Source organism: Diceros bicornis, chromosome 4, assembly GCF_020826845.1.
Source record: "Diceros bicornis minor isolate mBicDic1 chromosome 4, mDicBic1.mat.cur, whole genome shotgun sequence".
Classification (NCBI taxonomy): Eukaryota; Metazoa; Chordata; class Mammalia; order Perissodactyla; family Rhinocerotidae; genus Diceros; species Diceros bicornis.
Window position 1 is genome coordinate 54,896,757 of NC_080743.1, and position 23,497 is coordinate 54,920,253.

At 39.4% G+C, this 23,497-nt stretch overlaps 1 protein-coding gene across 8 annotated transcripts in view; it reads left to right on the forward strand.

The window, feature by feature from the left end:
- RPRD2 (regulation of nuclear pre-mRNA domain containing 2) overlaps positions 1 to 20,730 on the forward strand; it is a 101,809-nt gene extending 81,079 nt beyond the window's left edge. For 2 of the 8 annotated variants that reach the window (XM_058539044.1, XM_058539045.1), the window contains 5 exons: positions 8,188 to 8,470; positions 10,185 to 10,445; positions 11,947 to 12,147; positions 15,825 to 17,006; positions 17,147 to 17,300. In XM_058539044.1, coding sequence (XP_058395027.1) covers positions 8,188 to 8,470; positions 10,185 to 10,445; positions 11,947 to 12,147; positions 15,825 to 17,006; positions 17,147 to 17,235 — 2,016 coding nt within the window. In that variant the 3' untranslated portion in view covers positions 17,236 to 17,300. Of the gene's footprint in view, positions 1 to 8,187; positions 8,471 to 10,184; positions 10,446 to 11,946; positions 12,148 to 15,824 lie in introns of all 8 variants that reach the window. The other 6 variants (XM_058539041.1, XM_058539040.1, XM_058539043.1 and 3 more) reach the window with 4 other exon arrangements.
- Positions 20,731 to 23,497: the final 2,767 nt, after the last annotated feature.

Sequence of the window (23,497 nt, forward strand, 5' to 3'; positions counted from 1 at the left end):
TGCTCTTGTTATTTGCAGTACACTGGGAGATATTCTTTCTTCTGCATTATTTAATTTCTTTCTTTTTCTAATTTATTAGGATGAATATTTAGGTAATTGATTTTCAGCTTTTTAAAAAATGTGTTATTTAATACAATAAATTTCCTTCTAAGCTGCATCCCATAAGTTTTTATGTTTAAGTGTGTCTTTTACAGTGTATAGTTGGATCTTGTTTTTGTTTTATTGTTTTTTAATTCAGTCTGATAATCTTCGCCTTTTAATCAGAGTGTTTACTGCATTTATTGATTTGCTTGAGTTTAAGTCTACCATCTTGATGCTTGTTTTCTGTTTGTCCCATCTGTCCTTTGTTTCTTTGTTATTCCTTTTCTGCCTTTTTTTGGTTAAGTAATTTTTAGATTCCATTTTCTCTTCTTTTTGCTCTCTCTTCCTCACTTTCCTTCCATCCCCCACTCCCTCTCTCCTTTCCTACCTATCTGTCTCTCACTCTCTCTCTTAGTGGTTGCTCTGGGGATTACAACATACATCCCTAACTTATCACCTTAAATTAAATTATCTTAATGTTAATATCTTAATATTGTTTATGAAGATTCCTTACATTAAAATTCTATCACTTCATATACAATGTAAGAACCTTACAATAATAGAGTCCCCCTCCCCCAGGTCTTTATGCTATTGTTATCTATTTACTTATATATATTTTATATAGTTTATAATTTTTATTATTTTTGTCTTAAACAGTCAATAGACTTGTAAAGAAATTAAGGGAAAAAATAAGTCTTCTATATTTACCCACATATTTACCATTTCTGGTGTTCTTCATTCCTTTTTGCAGATCCACATTTCTATCTGGAATCATTTCCCTTCAGCCTAAATCCTTTAGCATTTTTTGTAGTGCAGGACTGCTGGTGATAAATTTCTCAGATTTTGTTTATCTGAAAATGTCTTTATTTTACCTCTGTTTTTGTGAAGTATTTTCTCTTGATATGGAATTGTAAGTTGACAGTTTTTTTCTTTCATTACTTAAAAATGTTTCTTCATTCAGGCTTCTCTTGTTGTAATGAGAAGTCAACTGTGCTTAGATGTATTCTTCTTTGTAGTTATTCTCTTGAGAGTTCACTGAGCTTTTTGGGTCTGTAGTTTGATATCTTTTATCAATTTTAGAAACTATTTGACCATTATCTTTTAGAATATTTCTTCTCTTCCGTTCTCTTTCTTCTCTTTCTGGGACTCCAGTTACATGTCCCTTGTGGTCTTAAATTTCTGCTCTGTTTTATTTGTTTTTTTCCCTCTGGACTAATTTTTGGCTAATTTATATTTACTTGTCTTCAGGTTCAAATATCCTTTCTTCTACTGAGTTCAGTCTGCTAAGAAAACCCATCTAATGATTTTTTAATTTTAGATATTATATTTTTCAGTTTTGCAATTTTCATTTGATTCTTTTTTGGAGCTCCTTTTCTCTGTTGAGATTTCCTACCTGTTCATCCATTCTTCATCTTTTCCTAAAAATTCATTAACATATTTGTAATCACTGTGTTAAAGACCTTGTATGTTAATTCCGGTGTCTGGGTCATCTCTAGGTATACTCCTGTTGACTGTTTTATCCATGATTTTTTTTGTGTGTATTTTAATCATATTTATATATTCTGTGTGTCTAAGAATTTACTTTATAGTAGACATTTTGGGTGATAACTTGTGGAGACACTAAATTGTGTCATTTTTCTTTAAAAAGAATTGATTTTTTTTCTGGCCATCAGTTTAATTATCAATGGATCACTATGACGTAGAGGCTTGGTTTTGGGCTTTGTTAGGGTAGGTTTGTTTGGACATGACTTTTAGTCCTGAGACATGGTTCTTATTCCTAAGACATGGGCTTTGTGGGGTTTTAATCAAAAGTGAAGGTGTTTACTAAGCCTCTCTAATTTGACAGTACTTAAACTCTAGCCTTTGTCTACCTGGCGCTGGGCAGCTGCTGAAATCTCTCCTCAGATCTTTAGCTTTCTAGCTGCTGCTGCTTTTGGGTTCTTTGGAGTTATCATCAAAGGAACTATATCCACCATCCCAATTTATATATTTTTATTGTTGATTATTTTAATTATATATAAAGTTATGCATTGCTTAACGATAGTGATACAGTCTGAGAAATGTGTTGTTAGGCGATTTTATCATTGTGCAAACATCGTAGAGTGTACTTACACAAACCTCGATGGTATAACGTACTGCATACCTAGGCTATATGGTACTAATCTTATGGGACCACTGTCATATATGTGGTCCATTGTTGACGGAAATGTCATTATGTGATACATGATTATATATACACGCATGCATACATATATATACTATAATTGTTTTACGTAGTCAGTGGTTATTTATTTAGTGTTTATTAGACTTACCATTTTTATTGTACTGCATTAATTTGTACATCTTTGACCTTCCATCTGGGACAGTTTTCCCTCTGCTGAAGAATATTCTTTAGAATTTCTTTTACTACACATGTGATGGTGGCAAACTCTTTAAATTTGCTTTTTTGTTTTTTTGTTTTTTTTTTTTTTTGTGAGGAAGATCAACCCTGAGCTAACATCCATGCTAATCCTCCTCTTTTTGCTGAGGAAGACCGGCTCTGAGCTAACATCCATTGCCAATCCTCCTCCTTTTTTTTTTTCCCCAAAGCCCCAGTAGATAGTTGTATGTCATAGTTGCACATCCTTCTAGTTGCTCTATGTGGGACGTGGCCTCAGCATGGCCGGAGAAGCGGTGCATCAGTGTGCGCCCGGGATCCAAACCTGGACTGCCAGTAGCAGAGCACGCGCACTTAACCACTAAGCCATGGGGCCGGCCCCAAATTTGTTTATTTGAAAACGTCTTTTTTTAATTAGGTGTAGAATTCTAGGTTGACAGTTATTTTCTTTCAACACTTTAAAGATGTTATTCTGTTGTCTTGTAGGTGTCCATCATTTCAGTGGGAAATCAGCCATCAGTCTTAGTATTTCTTCTTTGACTATGTCTTTTTTCTCTGGATGCTATTAATATTTTCTCTGTTTTTGGTTTTTAGTAGTTATACAGTGATGTGCCTAGGTGTGCTCTTCTTCATATTCATCTGGTTTGGAGTTTGCAGAACTTTTTGAATCAATGGTGTATTAGTTTACCAGGGCTGCTGTAGCAAGGTACCTCAGACTGGGTGGCTTACACAAAATTAATTTACTGTCTCATACTTCTGGAGGCTAGAAATCCAAAGTCAAGATGTCAGCAAGGTTGATTTTTGCTGAGGGCTGTGAGGGAATGCTCTGTTCCTGGCTTCTCTCTTTGACTTATAGATGGCCATTTTCTCCATATGTCTCTCCACATTGTCTTCTCTCTGTGTGTATCTCGGTGTCCAAATGTCCCCTTTTTATAAGGATACCAGTCATATTGGATTAGGGCCCATTGTAATGACTTCATTTTAACTTGATTACCTCTATAAAAACTTTGTCTCCAAATAAGGTCACATTTTGAGGTACAGGGTTAGGATTTCAACATATGATTTGGAAGGGGGCACAATCAACCCATAACAAATGGCTTGATGTTTTTCATAAATTTTGAGAAATTCTCGGCTGCTATCTCTTCAGATATTGTTTCTATTCCATTCTCTCTCCTCTCTTCCTGAAAGTCTATTTATATATATATTAGATCTCATCACACATGTTCCAAATTTCATATTTCTTTATTTTCCATCCTTTTTCTCTCAGTGCTTCCTTCTTGATATTTTCTATTATCTAGCCTTCTGATTCATTAATCCTCTCTTCTGCTGAATCTTATCTACTGTTAAACTCATCTATTAATTTTGGTTGGTTTATTTTTCAGTTCTAGAATTGCCATTTGATTCTTTCTTAGAAAGAATCAAACTTTCTGGTAAAATTCTATCTATCTGTTTTCATTTTTCTCTAATTTTTTTTTTAATCCTTTTTTATTTTGAAATAATCTCAGAAACTTAAGTACATTATGAAAACTTTTTTTTTCCTGAATCATTTGAAAATAAATTGCTGACACCCTATCACCTCCAAATATTTTAATTTATATATTTCCTACCAGGCAATTATATTCTCCTTCATAACCCATAAGGTATAGCTATTTAATCAGGAAATTAATTGAAATGTTGACACTTATTATTATCTAATCCTCAGACCCTATGCAAATTGACTAGTTTTTATAGCAAAAGATCCTGTTCAGAATCACAAGTTGCATTTATTGTATTTCTCTTTATTTTCCTTTGATCTGAAATAGTTCCTCAGTCTTTTCCTTGACTTGCATGACCTAAATATGTTTGAAGATTATAAGTCAAATATTTTGTACAATATCCCCCAGTTTGGATTATGTGGTGTTTTTTGTGATCAGATGCATCTTCAGTAGGAATATCACAGAAGTGAATGTATGTTCTTCTCATTTCATCCTTTCAATTAGCACACCAGTTGGCTTTGTTTTACTATCTGTAATCTTTCCTTTGATATCTTATTAATGTGGCATCTTCCAGGCTTGTCCATTGTAAAGTTTTCCTTTGGTAATTGCTATGGCTTTAATTGTATACCCCCAAAAGATATGTTGAAGCCCTAATCCGCTATACACCTGAATGTGACCTTACTTGGAAATAGGGTCTTGTATAGGGAGATGTAACCAAGTTAAGATGAGGTCATTAGTGTGGCCCTTAATCCACTATAACAGATGTCCTTATAAGAGGGAAATTTGGATACAGACACACACAGGGAGAATATCATATGACAACTGAGACAGATATTACAGTGATGCAGCTGCAAGCCAAGGAACACCAGGGGTTGATGGCCACCACCAGGAGCTAAGAAAAGGCAAGAAAGGACTCTGCCCATTCTCAGAGGGAGCATAGCCCTGCAGACACCTTGATTTTGGACTTCTGGCCTCCAGAATTATGAGACAATAAATTTCTGTTGTTTTAAGCCATCCAGTTTGTGGTACTTTATTACCACAACCCTGGGAAACTAATACAGTAATTAATAAATGTTTTCTGGGGAGGTATTTTAAAACTATGTAAATATCTTATTCCTCATCAAACTTCCATTTATTCATTTATTTATATCAATATGGACTCAAAGAGGTCTGTTTATGCAATGTTTTAATTCATTACTACCAGTATTTGTTTTGACACTTAAATTGTCCCAGATTTGGCCAGTGGGACCTCCTTTTAAGTTGCTTTCTGTTTCTTTTGACGTGTCCTCATCATTTTTTGAGCGTTTTCTTACTTTTGGAACAAGGTGTTTCAGGCTCATCTTGCATTTTCCTGCCCAGCCCTGGAATCAGTCATTTTTCCAAGGACTCCTGGTTCCTTTTAGTGAAAAATCGTATTTAGAAACCAAGATTTGAGTACTAGGTGTACTCGTTGCTTGTGGGGATATCACTGCTGCCAGATCGTATCAGTGTACAGAGCTAGGAAATAGATGTATATATACATGTACTTAACCTATATACACACATTTACATCAATATTTCTGTACCTGTCTATATTATATTGAAAACCATGAGTTCACACTGTTATCTCCAGTCCCAATCCAACAACTCAAGGTTTGTTCTAGTTTTCTCCCTTTCCACATTTGTAATTGCTTTTTCTAACAGTGTAAAACCTTGCTTCCATTATCTTCAATGTAATCACTTATTTGATCAACCCTCTTGTGTGTAGCCAGTCTCCCAGCACTTCCATTCCCCCACCTCTACCCTCGCCCCCCAAAACACCTCTATCGGCTTTCTCTTTATTTTGCTTAGGCTTCAACATCCATGCAGTTCTTTCTTCCCATGCAGACATTTTCCTCACCTCATTTTGGCTCTATTATCTTCTTCTAGGCCACCTACGCTTCTCCTTCCGCCCCAGCTAATGAGTTTTGAACTGAATTGTTCAAGGGAAGGAGGAGGGATTTTTCTCTGTTTTCTTGAACATATAAAACATGGTTATTTGGAGTTTTGTCGGATAATTCCAGTATTGGCTTCACCTGTTACGAGTCTGTTTCTAGTGTCTGTTTTTTCTTTTAGGTCATTTGGTCCTATCTCTTGGCATGCTGCTAATTTTGTATTGAATTCTGAACATTATATGTGAAGTATTTATAGTATTTATAGAGTCTCTGGATTTCTCTTCCTGGGGAGGATTCACCGTTTCCTTTGCTAGGCAGATATTGTGATAGCTGATCATATTAATCAAATCGGAAACTGAACTGACTTAAGGCTGAATTGCAGTTTGGGCAAGGCTTTGTCTTCCTCTGGTTCATCCCAGCTTCTAGGACATGGATTTTTCGCACTGAGAGCCTGGAGTGATCACTAGGGCCCCTCCTCTGTGGTGTGATTTGAACTCTAATCCTTGTCTCCTCAGCACCATGAAACCGTGTTAAATTCCACTTTGCTTTTTAGAGGTCTTCTGCTTGGCAGCTTCAGAATTCAGCGAATATCTTGAAGGAAAAACAGTAGCATATTGTTGAGCCAGTTCTGTCCTTCCTCTTTCATCAGAATTTTGGCCTTTCAAGTCTCTAATTTTTATCTATACAGACCAGCAAGACGGTTAAAAGCTCTGCTTTTTCCTTTATATTGAGTAGTGGCCCTCTGCCTTGTCCTTTTTCCTGAATTCTCAAATTCGTGCCTAGCTCCTAAAAATCAACCCTGAGAGAAAAAGCAGCTGCAGAATGTCAGTTTAGCTCTCCTCATGGTTCCCCCCGCTACAGGATTTGCCACTTAGGGTTTGGTTGCTTCAGCACGCTCCAACACGTTCAAACATGTTTGCACGCGCATGCGTGTATCTATAAATATGTATGTGTATAGATCTGGCCTTTCTAGCTGTTATTAGTGGGAGCATTGCTCAAGCTACTCAATTATATCCAGAAGCAAAAGCTCTATTCTAGTATACTTTTTTCTGTTCCATTCCATTTTTAAAATAATGCTTCTTGAATGACCAACCAGAACGATTTCACAATCCTAATGGTCCAAGGCTCTTAACAACAAAAAAGGAAAAGAGACATAGCTTTAAGGCATTGGCAGTTAAGATAATCAGATTACTAGGATTTAAGCCAGGTGATCAAGGTTAACATCAGCAGTGGTACATCATATTGATTGTGTGTAGTCTTGATGTGATGTGATGACAATAGCACTTTGCCTCTGTGGTCTTTCTCCCAGAAACCCATAACTGTAGTCTAATCATAAGATAAACATCAGACAAATCTCAATTGAGAGACAGTCTACAAAATACCTGACCAGTACTCTTCAAAACTGTTAGAGTCATCAAAAACAAAGTCTAACAGTCACAAACAAGAAGAGCCTAAGGAGACATGACTACTAAATGTACTGTGGTATCCTGCATGGGATCCTGGAACAGAAAAAGGACATTAGATAAAAACTGAGGAAATCTGAATGAACTATATGGACTTTAGTTAATAATAATTATTGAAATTCGTCCCTAAATTGTGACAAATGTATCATACTAATGTTAGATGTTAATAATAGGTAAAATTGGATGTGGGATATGGGGGAACTCTTTGTTATCTTCACAGTAATTTTATATATCTAAAACTGTTCTAAAATAAAAAGTTTATTTTTAATAAAAAATCTATAGTATTTGACCTCCCAGGCTGTACTTTATTTATGTATCTGATTTTTGTCTGTCATCTTAGTCATTGCTGTATCTCCAGTACCTCGAAGAATGGCCAGCACATTTAGGCTCTCAATAAATATTGGTTAATTGAATGGATAGAAAAGAGCAAGGGCCAGGGGCCGGCCCCGTGGCTTAGGGGTTAAGTGCGCACGCTCCGCTGCTGGCGGCCCGGGTTTGGATCCCAGGTGCACACCAACGCACCGCTTCTCTGGCCATGCTGAGGCCGCGTCCCACATACAGCAACTAGAAGGGTGTGCAGCTATGACATACAACTATCTACTGTGGCTTTGGGGGAGAAAATAAATAAATAAATAAAATTATTTTAAAAAAAAAAAAAGGAAGGGCAGATGAATTACAGATAACCTCTAGGTTTCTAACTTAAGCAACTGTGTGGATGGTAATATTCACTTAGGGAATACAAAAAGTAGAGATTGGAAACTACTCCGTGCTTGACAAATGATGATATTTTCCTGTTTTGTTATCAGTCTGATTAAAGTCAAAATGGTAGCTTCTTGGTCCTTTTCTCAGAAGAGTAAACTCTTCTTTTCCTCTTTTAGGCATATAAAACCTTTGCTAATCGAGTGAACAATTTAAAGAAAAAGCTGGATCAATTGAAGTCAACCCTTCCTGATCCTGAAGAATCACCAGTCCCTTCCCCAAGCATGGATGCTCCCTCCCCGACTGGTTCTGAGTCTCCTTTTCAGGGAATGGGAGGTGAGGAATCCCAGTCACCAACCATGGAGAGTGAGAAATCTGCGACACCTGAGCCTGCAACAGATAATCGTGATGTGGAAGACATGGAACTCTCAGATGTGGAAGATGATGGGTCAAAAATCATTGGTATGTCCTTATGTGATGAAAAGACAACTTGTTCCTTATCTACTTTGCTTTCCCACTGATGAATCTTATCAAAGGCAGGTATTAAAAGATAGTTCAGTTCTTATAAGATTAGAACACCAAGGTAGCATTGTTGTCTCTAGAGCAGTGGTTTAGGATTTGGTATGCCACATGGGTGAAGAATTATTGCTCAAGATCTGTGCTGTTCCGGGCTGGCCCCGTGGCTTAGTGGTTAAGTGCGCATGCTCGGCTACTGGCGGCCCGGCTTCAGATCCCGGGCACGCACCAACGCACCGCTTCTCCGGCCATGCTGAGGTCACGTCCCACATGCAGCAACTAGAAGGATGTGCAACTGTGACATACTGCTATCTACTGGGGCTTTGGGGAAAAAAAAGGAGAAGGGTTGGTAATAGATGTTAGCTCAGAGCCGGTATTTCTCAGCAAAAAGAGGAGGATTAGCACGGATGTTAGCTCAGGGCTGATCTTCCTCACAAAAAAAGAAAAGATCTGTGCTGTTCAGTATGGTAGCCACTGGCTATATGTGACTATTGAGCATTTGAAATACACACTGGATTCTAGAAACTTAGTACTTAGTGAAATGTCTCATTAATAATTTTTATATTTATAACTTACTGAAATGAAATTATTTGGGATATATTGAGATAAATAAAAAATGGTTAAAATTAATTTTACCCATTTTTTTGTCAATATGGCTACTAGAAAATTTAAACTTGACGTGTCTCGAATTATATTTCTATTGAACAACATCGCTCTAGAGGGAGGGGCATTTATACTGGAATTCCTTATTTTCTGTCGTTCTTGACCTTCAAGATTCCAAAGCCATATTTTGTTAACCATACTTTCAGAATTAACCTGGATTGGTGAATTATTTTTCTGAGATCCCCTGCTTTTGTAATTATTCTTATTAGGTAGTTTGACTTCTGTTGAATTTAATGCACTATTCATATAGTGCATAGCCTTTAAAGTATTAAAAGGAGTATACTGCAAAGGCAGCAAGAGTTAAAACATTGCAGTTTCAAATTAGTGCCTTATTGTACCCCCCAGTAGGCCAATTTCAGGAAGCCAAAGGAAAATACAATAAAGTATGTACAGAGTTTATTTATTTATTTATTTTTCCCCCAAAGCCCCAGTAGATAGTTGTATATCATAGCTGCACATCCTTCTAGGTGCTGTATGTGGGACGCGGCCTCAGCATGGCTGTACAAGTGGTGCGTCAGTGCGCGCCCGGGATCTGAACCTGGGCCGCCAATAGCGGAGCGCGTGTGCTTAACCCCTAAGCCACGGGGCCGGCCCGGGTACAGAGTTTCTATCTCTTAGAAAGCTCTCAGGTTAATGGAAAAGACAAGACAGGACAATTTATGACGTAAATATCATTACCAAAAGACAGAACACAAGTGTGTACCAAATAATAATATGCTCCCAGAAATGTACAAATTTATTACACAGATGGTAAGAAGATGCAAGGAAATCCAGAAAGTAAGATAAAAAATGAATTTGGAAAAGCAGATATTGAAGGTGGAAAGGATAAGTTATAAGGAGTTTGGCTTTTTAAAAAATCATGAAGTGAGTGGTTTTCTCTAAAGCATAGTGCTTTTTACCCCTAAATGAGGAAACATTAGGACATGTTGTTTCATACTGGAAGTAGAGTCTGGAAAGTAGTAGGATGCAATATCATGTCTTTCCCTTGTTTAAACAGTAGAGGACAGGAAGGAAAAACCTATGGAGAAGTCTGCTGTATCCACTTCTGTACCTACAAAGACAGCAGAAAGTATCTCAAAGGCCTCTTCATGTACCCCAGTGCCTGTGACCATGACAGCAACTCCACCTCTTCCAAAGCCTGTGAATACTTCTCTTCTGTCCCCTTCTCCAGCATTGGCTTTGCCAAACCTGGCTAACGTGGATCTGGCAAAGATCAGTTCCATCCTTAGCAGCCTGACATCAGTCATGAAAAATACTGGTAAGTAAGCCTAGTAAAGAGGATAAAAAGCTGATTTCCATCTTTCCAATTGAACCATCAGTGTGTGTTTTCTGTCAATTTTTTTGAATTAAAAGTAATTTTCAAATTAAAAAATAAAAATAAAACCAACACATGGTCATTATAGAAAAATTAAAAAATAAATAAAGAGAATAAAATAAATATCCATAATCCTACTACTCCAAAGGGGAAACTACTTGTGTCTAACCATATAAGTCTACATGTTTATGAATGTTTGGGAAGATTAAATATTTATAGTAATTTTTCTTTGAATAATTGAAGCATATTTCATATACTGTTTTGAACCAGCTATTTAAAATTTAACTACATATCATGAATGTTTTTGTCATTCAATATTCATCTATATCATTTTTAATAGCTACCTAGCATTTAATAATTTAAGTCTTTATTATTAGATATCTAGAATGGTTCCAATTTTTCACTGTTATAAAGAATACTGTAATGAACAACCCTGAAGCTAAAATTTTATGCATAACCCTTCCTAAAAGGGTTGATGACTATATAGGTTTTTCTTTTTCATGGGAATTTTAATGAAAATGTACAAAAATTAGAGCACCTCCACGTACTCATCACTCATGCTCAGCACTGTGAACACATAGCCAGTCTTGTTTCTGCTATGCCCAACCCAATCCTTATTATTTTGAAGAAAATCCCAATTATTTTATTTCTTCATAAGTACTTAAATATATATTTCTAAAAGATAAAGACTCAAAAAAAAAAGCAGCATATAGGTTTTTTAAGTCTTTTCATGTTGTAACTAAAATGATCTCCAAAAATGTGCTATTTTACATTCCAAGTAGGGGAAAGTTTTCATTGTTCCTCACCGTCTCCAACACTATTTTATTTTGTTTTATTCTTTGTCAAATTCAATCTTAAAAAGTCTTTTGTTTTAATTTGTATTCCTTTGATTAAAGATGTGGTTAAAATTTTTTCATTCGCTTATCATTTACTTTTCTTTGTGAAATACTTGTTCATATTTTTAAAATGTAAAGGAAGTTGCTTATATAATCTCATTTAAAAGGCCATTTCAAAAGCAAATAACTTACTAATCATGTAGAATTATGCAATGGTTGAGTTAAACAATTGTAATGGCCCTGATCACAGTCAGCCAGCGGTATTCATTGAGCACCTATAGGACTCTGAGGTGTAGGTGCCATGTGGTAGAGAAAAAAGAAATAAGTTCTCTGGCCTCTTTTCTGTTGAGTCTTTCAAAACTAATGAATACATATGAAAAAAACTTAATACTTGTTTATTTTAGGAGTGTTCCAAATAGACGGGAGCAAATCCTGATCTGATTTTCAGATTTTTTTCTTTGTACAAGCCATGATATGGATCATTTGTTGATCAGTCATAAAAGAATTCCAGTTAAACATACCAAACTCCTTTAAGTGAGTGGAAAGTATCATGACTTCAAAGGTCATTTTTGAATTGCGTTTTCTTGAATTAATCTTTCTGCCACCAGGGGTCAGTCCTGCATCAAGACCTTCTCCAGGAACTCCTACAAGTCCCAGCAACCTCACCAGTGGCCTGAAAACACCCACACCTGCCACAACCACATCTCACAACCCTCTGGCAAACATCCTCTCGAAGGTGGAGATCACCCCAGAGAGCATTCTGTCTGCTCTTTCCAAAACCCAGACACAGTCAGCCCCTGCACTGCAAGGTAAACAGACATATGCCAGAGGGACTTGAAATGTGAATGTCCATCTCTGGCTTAATCCTGGATTTGATTTCTGAGGAATCCAAAGCCATGAAATGTATAATGCAGTTAATTCGTATTCTCTGTATGTTTATCGTCTACGAGCTGGCATTTATAGAATTACGAAATATCAAAGCTGAAAGAGACTTTAAATATCATCTAGTCTAATCCCCTCCTTTACAGATGAGGAAATTAAGGCTCAGTGAGGTGATGTGACCTGCTTAAGGTCACACATCTGTTTGTTCAGTGATCAGCTGAGACTAAAAGCCAGATTTCTTGACTGGAGTCCAGTCTTCTCTCACCTACACCATGACACCCCCAGGGGCTGCATTTATCCCAGCTCTTAGTACAGGTTAGTATATGCTAGGTTTACATATTTTAATGTTAACCAAAGCTAAAGACAGTAAGAAAGGTCAATCTACTATCAAAAATCTTATGAGACGTGATTACTCTTTTTTTTATGTCCTAATGTTTTGTAGAGGCCTGTATTTATAAATATAGTACATCTTTTTTGTTTTATGCTACCTATAATCTCTACTTTATTTGAACCTATTTGAATTAGCTTTGCTAATTATCTGTTTTGCACCTACAACTGTCTGCTTCTACCATTTTTTCATAAAGCTTACCTGCTGTCTGTTCTCAGACCCTCCAGATGTCAACACAATCTTTTTTAAGCACCTCAGTATAATTATTCAATGCATTACAAATACCAGAACAGTATCTTCAATATAGTGATTTACTCTATATCAGTAGTGCTTCCAGGGCACATTTGGCAATGTCTAAAGACATTTTTGTTTGTCACAACTGGGGTGGGGGTGCTACTACATCTAGTGGGTAGAGACCAGGCATGCTGCTAAACATCCTACAATGCACAGGACAGCCCCAACAACAAGGAATTATCCAGCCCAGAATGTTGGGAGTGCTAGAGTTGAGAAATTCTGCTTTATATGAATAGAGAGCAGTACAGCTATCTATTAATTTTCTTATTTCCTAAACTGTTGTGTAGGTGGGTCAGCCAAGCACTATATTATAGTGAACTTAGTCTTAAGATATAGGAGAATTTTGTTACACAAAACTATATACTATTAAATAATAATCCACAGCCCCCATATATTGGCACCAGCAATAAAGAATTGGTGATAATACTACAGCACATCTTACACTACTAATGTCAGGGGTAATTAGTTTGAGACATTGGCATATTTATGATTTCTCCCTTCTAGTCCCTCTTCTATCACCATCCTGTAATTGTAGTAAAAATCTTGGGGGGCCAGGTCTGTGGCGTAATGATTAAGTTCTACGTGCTCTGCTTCAGCGGCCCAGGGTTTACAGGTTCAGGTCCCGGGCGCCAGACCTACATCAGTTGTCAAGCCATTTTGTGGCGGTGACCCACATACATAATAGAGGAAGATTGGCACAGATGTTAGCTCGGGGCTAATCTCTCTCAAGGAAAAAAAGAGGAAGATTGGCAACAGATGTTAGTCCAGGGTGAATCTTCCTCACCAAAAAAAAAAAAATCTTGGGCCGGCCCCGTGGCTTAGCGGTTAAGTGTGCACGTTCCACTACTGACGGCCCGGGTTCGGATCCCAGGTTCGGATCCTGGGCGCGCACCGACGCACCGCTTCTCCAGCCATGCTGAGGCCACATCCCACATACAGCAACTAGAAGGGTGTGCAACTATGACATACAACTATCTACTGGGGCTTTGAGGGGGAAAAAAAAGGAGGAGGATTGGCAATAGATGTTAGCTCAGAGCGGGTCTTCCTCAGCAAAAAGAGGAGGATTAGCACGGATGTTAGCTCAGGCCTGATCTTCCTCACGGAAAAAAAAAAATCTTGAACTCACTTGTATTTTAGCTTCTTATATAGATATAATACGTCTTAAAGAAGAAACTTTTCCTTTCAGCATATTGTTGCAACAGTGTCATGTGGACTTTCTCATCAGAAAAAATTTGAATAGAACTGTGTTCTGACAAAATGAGAAGCAGGAACTCCAGAAAACAACCTTTGTAGAATAACAGGGTAGTTCATTGCCTTTCATTTCTTTATGAAAAGTGGAATTCTCCTTGACTTTTAAAAGAACTGTGTCCAACAACTTAAATAGATGTGTTTCTTCAAAGACTGTAAAGGAAATCTCTTAGAACTGTCTTCTGATTGTGTCACCCACAGCCTTTATTGACAGATTTTCAACACAAAAGAGCGACTTCAGTGAGCAAAGGGCCATAGAGTATGGCTTGTTAAGATAGAAGAAAAGTAATATTTAGTGGTAAGAAATTATTTCACCTATTATGAGGAATCTGAGTAGTATTTATTAGGAAGGGGAAAATTCTATAGCCAGGGAACTTTTTGGAAATGAAACATGATTTTTTTTTTCAGGAGGATAATAAACAATATTTCAGTTATTTGTATATTATTAAATATCAGATAACAATAAAAAACGCACACCATTATTTAGAAGCAGATGGCAGTTAAAAATGTTACAAGGATGGAGTGGCCTTCAAGTTCCTCACACCTTAAATCTCTTAGCAAATATGGATTAAAATTGAAATTCTGAAGAAACATTAATTCAAGTATTATATGAAATATTATTTTCTTTCACCACATCATTAGCAAGGAGCGGTTTTAGTGTATGAGTTAAAGCTGTAAATTCGAGTAAAATGTACATAGAACTATGTTTTCATTTATGACCAGAAATTGGGTAAATTTTCCAAAATATGATTGACTTTATAGGACCTTCTGTTATCTCTGTGTCAAGTATTTTTCTAAAAAGTTTCCTACAGGAGCCGTTTGTTTTGGTGGACTTCAGCCTTTGCCCCAAAGAATTGTTTCTCAGTGCTTCTGAGGTTTTGTCTATCAGTGAGTAGGGTTGAATCTAATCAGTGTCAACCTGGGTAGATCAATAATCCTTGAATTTTCTAAGCTCTAAAATAGGGATTATGTGTTTTCTTGTGAAAGGATCAGTGCCCCGGATGGTCTAGCTTTGTAAGTCTTTGTGATGTATGTTTGTATATTTATTCTTGCTACATTTTACAACCAAAAATGATAATTAAAGCGTTGTTTCTCCAAAGGTAACACCAATCTAACAAGAGACGCTTCTTGAAAAAACTGTTGCTGTTCAAATAAATTTCTGCAATTTGCATCTGCTCTCTCCCTCTTTAGAATAACAGTGTACATTATCATATTAGAGACAGTTGTGGAGTTTGGAAAGGAAGGGTAGGGCAGAATATCTATTTGCATTTAGATAAACAGTTCCACAGAGCAAACATTATGAAATACTGGCTTAAAGTGTTATTTTAAGAATAATTTTGCCTCCTTTTCTTGCTTTGTCTTGTTTAGACTATGAATGATTCTGACGCTCAAATCTCCCCCTTTCCTGCTGCCTTTTATTATGCCATGTTGGACTTGTTTCATGACTGTACTGGAAACAGTTCAGTGATTTTCTCTCTTTATATTGATAAATAGGTCCAGTGTTTTCTATGAAATTTAGTCATTGCTTGTTTGGTCTGGATTCCCTTAGGCCTCATATTTTAATGTCTGTCTGGTTCCCACTGGAATGAATGAGAATATCCTATTAGCCTACGTTGTTTTTATTGTAAGGTTGGGAGTTGTTCTTTTTAATTCCTGTAATCTTTGTTTCTACAGGCCTCTCATCTTTACTTCAGAGTGTTACTGGGAACCCAGTTCCAGCCAGTGAAGCTACATCCCAAAGCACTTCAGCTTCCCCTGCCAACACCACAGTCTCTAGCATAAAAGGAAGAAATATGCCCTCCAGTACCCAATCCTTTATTCCCAAAAGCTTCAACTATTCTCCTAATTCATCAACTTCTGAAGTCTCTTCAACTTCAGCCAGCAAGGCCTCAATTGGGCAAAGCCCAGGGCTCCCAAGCACTACTTTCAAACTACCGTCCAACTCTCTGGGGTTTACAGGTACTCACAATACTAGCCCTGCTGCCCCACCTACTGAAGTTGCCATGTGCCAGTCTTCAGAGATCTCTAAGCCAAAGGTGGAGTCCGAGTCCACCTCCCCAAGCCTGGAAATGAAGATCCACAACTTCTTAAAAGGTAATCCTGGTTTCAGTGGCTTAAACTTAAATATCCCAATCCTGAGCAGTTTGGGGTCCAGTGCCCCAGCAGAAAGCCATCCCTCAGACTTCCAGCGTGGCCCTACTAGCACGTCAATTGACAACATTGATGGAACCCCTGTGCGGGATGAACGCAGTGGGACACCCACCCAGGATGAGATGATGGACAAGCCCACATCCAGCAGTGTAGATACCATGTCCCTGCTTTCTAAGATCATTAGCCCTGGTTCCTCAACACCCAGCAGTACAAGATCACCACCCCCTGGGAGAGAGGAAAGCTACCCCCGGGAGCTCTCCAATTCTGCATCTACATATCGACCCTTTGGCCTGGGGAGTGAATCACCCTATAAGCAGCCTTCTGATGGAATGGAGAGACCATCTTCCCTGATGGACTCTTCACAGGAAAAGTTCTATCCAGATACTTCTTTCCAGGAAGATGAGGATTACCGAGATTTTGACTATTCAGGGCCTCCACCCTCTGCCATGATGAACCTAGAGAAGAAACCAGCCAAGTCTATCCTGAAATCAAGCAAGCTTTCTGATACCACCGAGTACCAGCCAATCCTGTCCAGTTATAGCCACAGGGCCCAAGAATTTGGGGTAAAGTCTGCCTTCCCTCCATCTGTAAGGGCCCTCTTGGACTCTAGTGAGAACTGTGACCGTCTCTCATCTTCCCCTGGGCTATTTGGTGCCTTCAACATAAGAGGGAATGAACCTGCGTCTGACCGGTCACCATCACCGAGTAAGAATGATTCATTTTTCACCCCTGACTCCAATCACAATAGCTTGTCTCAATCTACCACTGGGCATCTCAGTTTGCCACAGAAGCAGTACCCAGACTCTCCTCACCCAGTCCCACATCGTTCCCTTTTCTCTCCGCAGAATACCCTTGCTGCTCCCACGGGCCACCCACCCACATCAGGCGTGGAGAAAGTCCTGGCCTCCGCCATTTCCACCACGTCGACGATTGAGTTTAAGAATATGCTTAAAAACGCCTCACGAAAGCCCTCAGATGATAAGCATTTTGGCCAGACTCCCAGCAAGGGCACTTCAACTGATGGTGTCAGTCACTCAAACCTCACCCAGCCCAGCTTGACCACCACTGATCAGCAGCAACAAGAAGAGCACTACCGCATAGAAACCCGAGTCTCCTCCTCATGCTTAGACTTGCCTGATAGTACCGAAGAAAAAGGGGCCCCTATAGAAACCTTGGGTTATCATAACACATCCAATAGGAGGATGTCAGGGGAGCCAATACAGACTGTAGAGTCCATCCGAGTTCCTGGGAAGGGAAATAGAGGACATGGGCGTGAGGCTTCAAGGGTGGGTTGGTTTGATCTGAGCACCTCAGGCAGCTCTTTTGACAATGGCCCCTCAAGTGCCTCTGAGTTGGCATCCCTTGGGGGTGGGGGCAGCGGAGGCCTCACTGGCTTTAAAACAGCACCATACAAGGAACGGGCACCCCAATTTCAGGAAAGTGTCGGCAGCTTTCGTCCCAACAGTTTCAACTCAACATTTGAGCATCATCTCCCCCCATCCCCTTTGGAACATGGGGCACCCTTCCAGAGAGAGCCAGTGGGGCCATCATCTGCCCCACCTGCCCCTCCCAAGGATCATGGTGGTATCTTCTCTCGAGATGCACCCACTCATCTATCCTCTGTGGATCTTTCGAACCCCTTCACAAAGGAGGCAGCCCTGGCCCATGCTGCCCCACCCCCTCCTCCTGGAGAACACAGCGGAGTTCCTTTCCCCACCCCACCCCCTCCTCCACCCCCTGGGGAACATAGCAGTGGTGGGAGTGGTGTCCCTTTTTCTACTCCACCTCCTCCTCCACCTCCTGTTGACCACTCTGGGGTTGTGCCCTTCCCAGCCCCACCACTGGCAGAGCACGGAGTGGCAGGGGCCATGGCAGTATTTCCCAAGGACCATAGTTCCCTCCTTCAGGGGACCCTGGCTGAGCATTTTGGGGTGCTCGCAGGACCCAGGGACCATGGAGGCCCCACCCAACGGGACCTCAACTGCCCTGGCCTTAGCCGTGTACGCGAGAGCCTGAGCCTACCTTCCCATTCTCTGGAGCACCTGGGCCCAGCCCATGGAGGAGGAGGTGGGGGAGGCAGCAACAGCAGCAGTGGCCCCCCCTTGGGTCCCTCACACAGAGACGCCATGAACCGGAGTGGTATGATTTTGCGGAATCCCCGGCCAGACTTTCGGCCTAGGGAACCTTTTCTCAGCAGAGACCCGTTCCACAGCTTAAAGAGACCCAGGCCACCTTTTGCTAGGGGCCCTCCGTTCTTTGCACCAAAACGCCCATTCTTCCCTCCCAGGTACTGATGGAAACCAAGGGAAAGGCATTCTGAACAGTCTAGAGAGCATTGGAAGTAGGAGTTTGGTTTATTATTGTTGTTGTTTATATTTGTTTTCCCCTTTTTTTTTTTATGACAAAGGGCCTCTCTTCCAAATTAAAAAGTCATATATGCTTACATTTCACTATTCCATCCAGTCCTTCCTCCCACTGCAGTTACCTACCTTCCCCAAGTTGTTTGTATTTTACAGGGGAGGGGGCAAAGAAATATAACCAAAGCCACTTCATTCGGCTGGGGGTTTGAGGGGAGGGGAGGAAAACAAATCTTATTTTACCCCATCTATTGAAGAGTATTATTACATTTGAAATAAAACTTCCATCAGTACAGATAATAACATGTGCAATGTTGGGATGTTATTTTGGGCTTGGCTTATCAAGTAGTCAATGGAAGGATTCCTGTCCCCTTCTCTCTACAGCTAAGTAACTGCTGTAACCAGCTTATCTCCCTTCCTTGTGTGCTCTGTGCCCTGCTGACGGCCAAGAGATGTTGCAAGGAAGGAAATGTGGGAGACCTTGGTCCTGTCAAGTTTGTTTGTTTTTGTTTTGTTTATATTTTTAAAGGCATGTTGAAGTTGAATTCTTTACCTTTCTCCTGAGATCTTAAATTTTTTTTTTTGATCAGCCTCTTCTCCTAAAGTACTAACAGGCAGTAGCTTTGGGGAGATAAAAACCTCATTCTATCCTAGTAGAAATTTTTCCTCTTTATCCTTGGAATGAAGGAAAGGGGGCCGGATATAATTTCCAGGCTAAAATAAGGAGTAACTACAATATGGAGAGTTAGAGAAAGGAACCATTAATGGTTTGATGTGACCTGCCCTTCCTTCATAAATCAGAGAGAATGGGACACATTTTCGAGGTAGTTTCACATGTCTTGCACCAAGCTCTTGCTTCCTGCTTTTCTTTCTTGACTGTCTTTTTCTCCCTCAGTTTTCACTTCTACTTTGGCCAGAAAGAAAGTCACTACAATTGACAGTTGCTACAAAGGTGCAACTGAAATATTATCCCTGTATTTTTTAATATAAGTAGACATTTTTACCATGGTGCCTCCCTAATGTGAGTGAGATTTGTTGGTGGTCTTCAGCAAAGGTTAACTACTAGGGAAAGGGTGTTTTTATCTTGCTTTTCGCCTTGCCCTAGTACTGTATTCACCCCTGTTCTTGGTATTTCAAAGGAGGAGGTTCAATAGCATTTTCTTTATATTATCCCTCTTTAGATGGATGTGTCTTAGTGGCAACTGGGTATTACTATACGTATCTTTACAGAGAAACAGGAGACCTGATAAATCCAAATTTACCCCACTCTGCAGATAGCCTGTCACATTTCCTCAAGCCGTATCTTCACCTCCCACTTCCAGTAGGAAATAATGTTTCTACCCTTAGTCATTTTATATGAGAAGGAAGAGCTTTTCTTCTCCCTGAACTGAAAGGCTTCTTGTTTGTATTTCTACAGCTAGTACTGGGTAAAAGACAATCGCTGCACTTTGCGTGTTTATATCTTTCTATCTAGGGACACTGAAAAGCAAATGTTACTTTACTACTATTTTTTATTTAGTGTCTTACCCCAAGATACACACTGGTAATCCCCAGCTACATGAGTCAAACAGTATGTGTTGAGTTTTTTAGGGAATCTCAGCAAGTTTCCTATTTTCTTTTAGTATAGAACTAACTGTAGGAAGTATGGGGATTGCTTTTGGTTCCTCCCGTGAAATATTAAAGATGAGGAGAGTGGGCAATGTAGTGACAGAAGATGATGGTCTCAGAATAAACCTGCTTTTAAGATGCAGAGCAGCTTAAACCAGTGTGTGACATAGTTTGGGAGTTTTTGTGTAATTTATTCCATGTTATTTATTTGGGCTTGCCATGTGTTCTGTAGTTAGGGTGCTGCAAGTCATTCATCTTCCTAATGCATTTCTGGTCTTAAGCCAACTGTTCTTTCTTTCTTTGACCCTCTCAAGCATCTCTGCCCTGTAGTTCTCCCCACAAAAATGCATGATACCATGACCTTGTACATGGGATGGGGTATATAGTGTAGCAAAGCAAAGAAACAATATAGTTATACTGAGTCCTAAGACATTTATTTAGGGAAAAGTATGAGAGAGTGAGGGTGGGGGGAGGGGGAGGGAGAGTTCTATTTGACTTAAAACAATTTTTTTTTTTTTTTGCAGAAATTAAGTGGGATGTTTTTCATTCTAGAATAAAAGAATGTGAATTCTTTCTGCTGCTCTTGTTTAAGCTAAGTAGTGTTTACTTGAAAAGGCTCTCTGACCATTTGATTTTATGAGAATAATATGGGGATGTCAGGAAAGTGGCTTCCTGAATGTTGGGGCAGGGTCATTGTCCTCAAAAGCATGATGGCTAATACACGAAAGGAAGACCTTGTTGTACAGTTTAAAAGATGGACTTTTAAGGGTTGGTTTTTTTGTGGGGTGTTTTGTTTTTTAAACCACAGAATCCTCAATGCGTTTGTTTCAGGATGGAAGTGAGGATTTGTATGTGACTGTCAGCTGTTAAGGAAATCTGTCTATAGCAGTAAATGAAGACGACAATGTATATATGTGATATAGTGAAACAAAAAAGACAATTCTGATCTTCATAACGTGAAACAAAGGGGTTTTATTCTTTCTGTGTCTGTGATTTAAAACTCACGCCCATGCTCTGACTTTTGTATTTCAACCTGAGTTTAAAAAAATAAACAAGATATTTTTTAAAGCAAGCATAACATAGTGTGTCTTGGCAAGGACATGATTCATATGAAAGCAGAATATGTGACGTTGTACTAAGGTCCTTGGTGCTCACTGTAAAATCACAGACAGAGAATTTGGTGGGGTCGTGAATACACTGGTACCACTTAAAACTCAGTGACACAGTATCAGAAATTGAGTCCTTAAGTATTTTCTAAGAGTTTACCCTTCAGTCAAGCATAGATGAGAGCTCTCCCTGCACCCCTCTGCCCTCCCAAAAGTTGAGAGTAAATAGAATTTGGTTTGATTCCAGGGAGGGTAAAATGATCAGAGAGTAGGACTTTTACCCTTTCTGATCCCAAGAATACAATGTGATATATATGGTACAGCAAACCTATCTAGATAATGTGAATATGCTAAACTTCCTAATTGCAAAATAGTCACTACCAATCTTGAAGTTACTGGGTCATGCAGAATTAAGCTCCAGCTGTTATTGTTTTGAAGCCGCTGTAAATTACTGCTTTTTCCTCTTTTTTCCTGCCCTTCCCCCCAAACCTTTTTTTGAATGGGCACGGGTGCCTGTTAAGATTAAAATTAGATATGTTGGATTGATATTCTCACGTGTTCAGTGTGGAAAACAAAACAAGTACATGCTTTAGAGGCAACAACAATGAAATCCTTTTGAAATGTGTATTAATATCATTTAATAAAATAACTAGTTCTAAAGGTTTGATATTTTTCTTTGAGATATGGGGCTTTGACCAAGGGCCCCTGGCTTCTCTGGTGAGTGCAAATAGGAGGGAACTTCTCCAGGAGTTGAAACTGCTGCTTTGTGGAGAAGGCCTGTGGCTGAAAAACCTAAATTTTCTCCAGCAAAGACCTTACACGACTGTCCAGGGCTGAAGGTGAAACCAGCTACAGAATGCAGAAAGAAAAGCCTGGATATATCTCTGAAGATACGATTGTATTGGCTTTTGGTGTAAGAGTGCGTGCGGGGATAGAGGGGGTGGTGTGTGTGCCTGCACATTTCTGAGGCACACACAAAGATACCACTGACCACCTATCATCCCGTACTTGTTACCACTTGCACTTTTCTCTCTTCCAGCCATTCCTTTTTTTTTTTTTATCTCTTTGTCCCCAATATTATGTTTTTGTTTTCCAGTTTAATAAAGTATGGTTTCCTTTGTTGTGTGGTTGACTTTTCCCCTCTCACATTGATGTGGTCCAGCTGTCCCATTTGACTTCTGCACTCAGTGTCACTGAAGGCAGTCTGAGCCTCTGAGATCTTCATGGCCTTGTGGGTTTTCTGTTTGATCCTTTGTGTAATTCAGTTTTGGAAAGGAGGATGGGTGGGGTGAGATCAAGATGTTCAGGGAGTGGTTGGTAATGAAATGGGATATACTGTATGCATAATTATTTGTGTATGTCTTCAAAAAGTACACTTGTAAGCAAAGAAGCATTTTTAAAGCAAGCATGGAATTGGGGTGGTGGTGGTAGGGATCATTCTGGCCAATCATTTGCCCACATCTACCCTTCTTGCTGCATATTGGCAATCTGTCATACAGAAGCCACACTTAACCCTTCTCTCTTGCCCCATCCATTTTTCATAACCCAGTGAGGCTTAATAAATGGAATGTTGGCTTTAAGGGTAAGGAGAGTCACCGCGTGTAGACCAGGCCTGGGTCACTGGCAGGGTAGAAGTCTCTAAATAGCAACCTTGATTACGTGAAGCTACACAGATATGTCACCAGACACTTCAGAAATAGCAGTGGCCCAGCAACACCCAGCAGGTAGGGTGTACTACTGTGCTGGCTGCTTCTGGAATCTGGCTCACCCTTTCTTCCTTGTCTGCTCTTGGGACCTTGACTTACCCACCTGACTCCTGTATCCACCCCCAAGGAAGCAACTGCTTTTAGACTTGCTCATTGACCTTTCTGGGCATGTTGAAAATGCTTAAGTTCCTCCCCCTAAATTGTTTCATTTAAGCCAATCTTGTATAGGAGGGATGAGTTACCCGCTCATGTATGTAGACAGTAAAACAAACACCATCCAAATGGGTTTTGGAGTATTGGGGCATTTCTCATACTTGTTTACGAGTAACTGTATGGACAAGTCTGGGCAGCTGCTGTTCACAACTGCTGAGTAATAACTCATTGAGGCCACATAGACAAAGCTATGGGAAGGACACCTG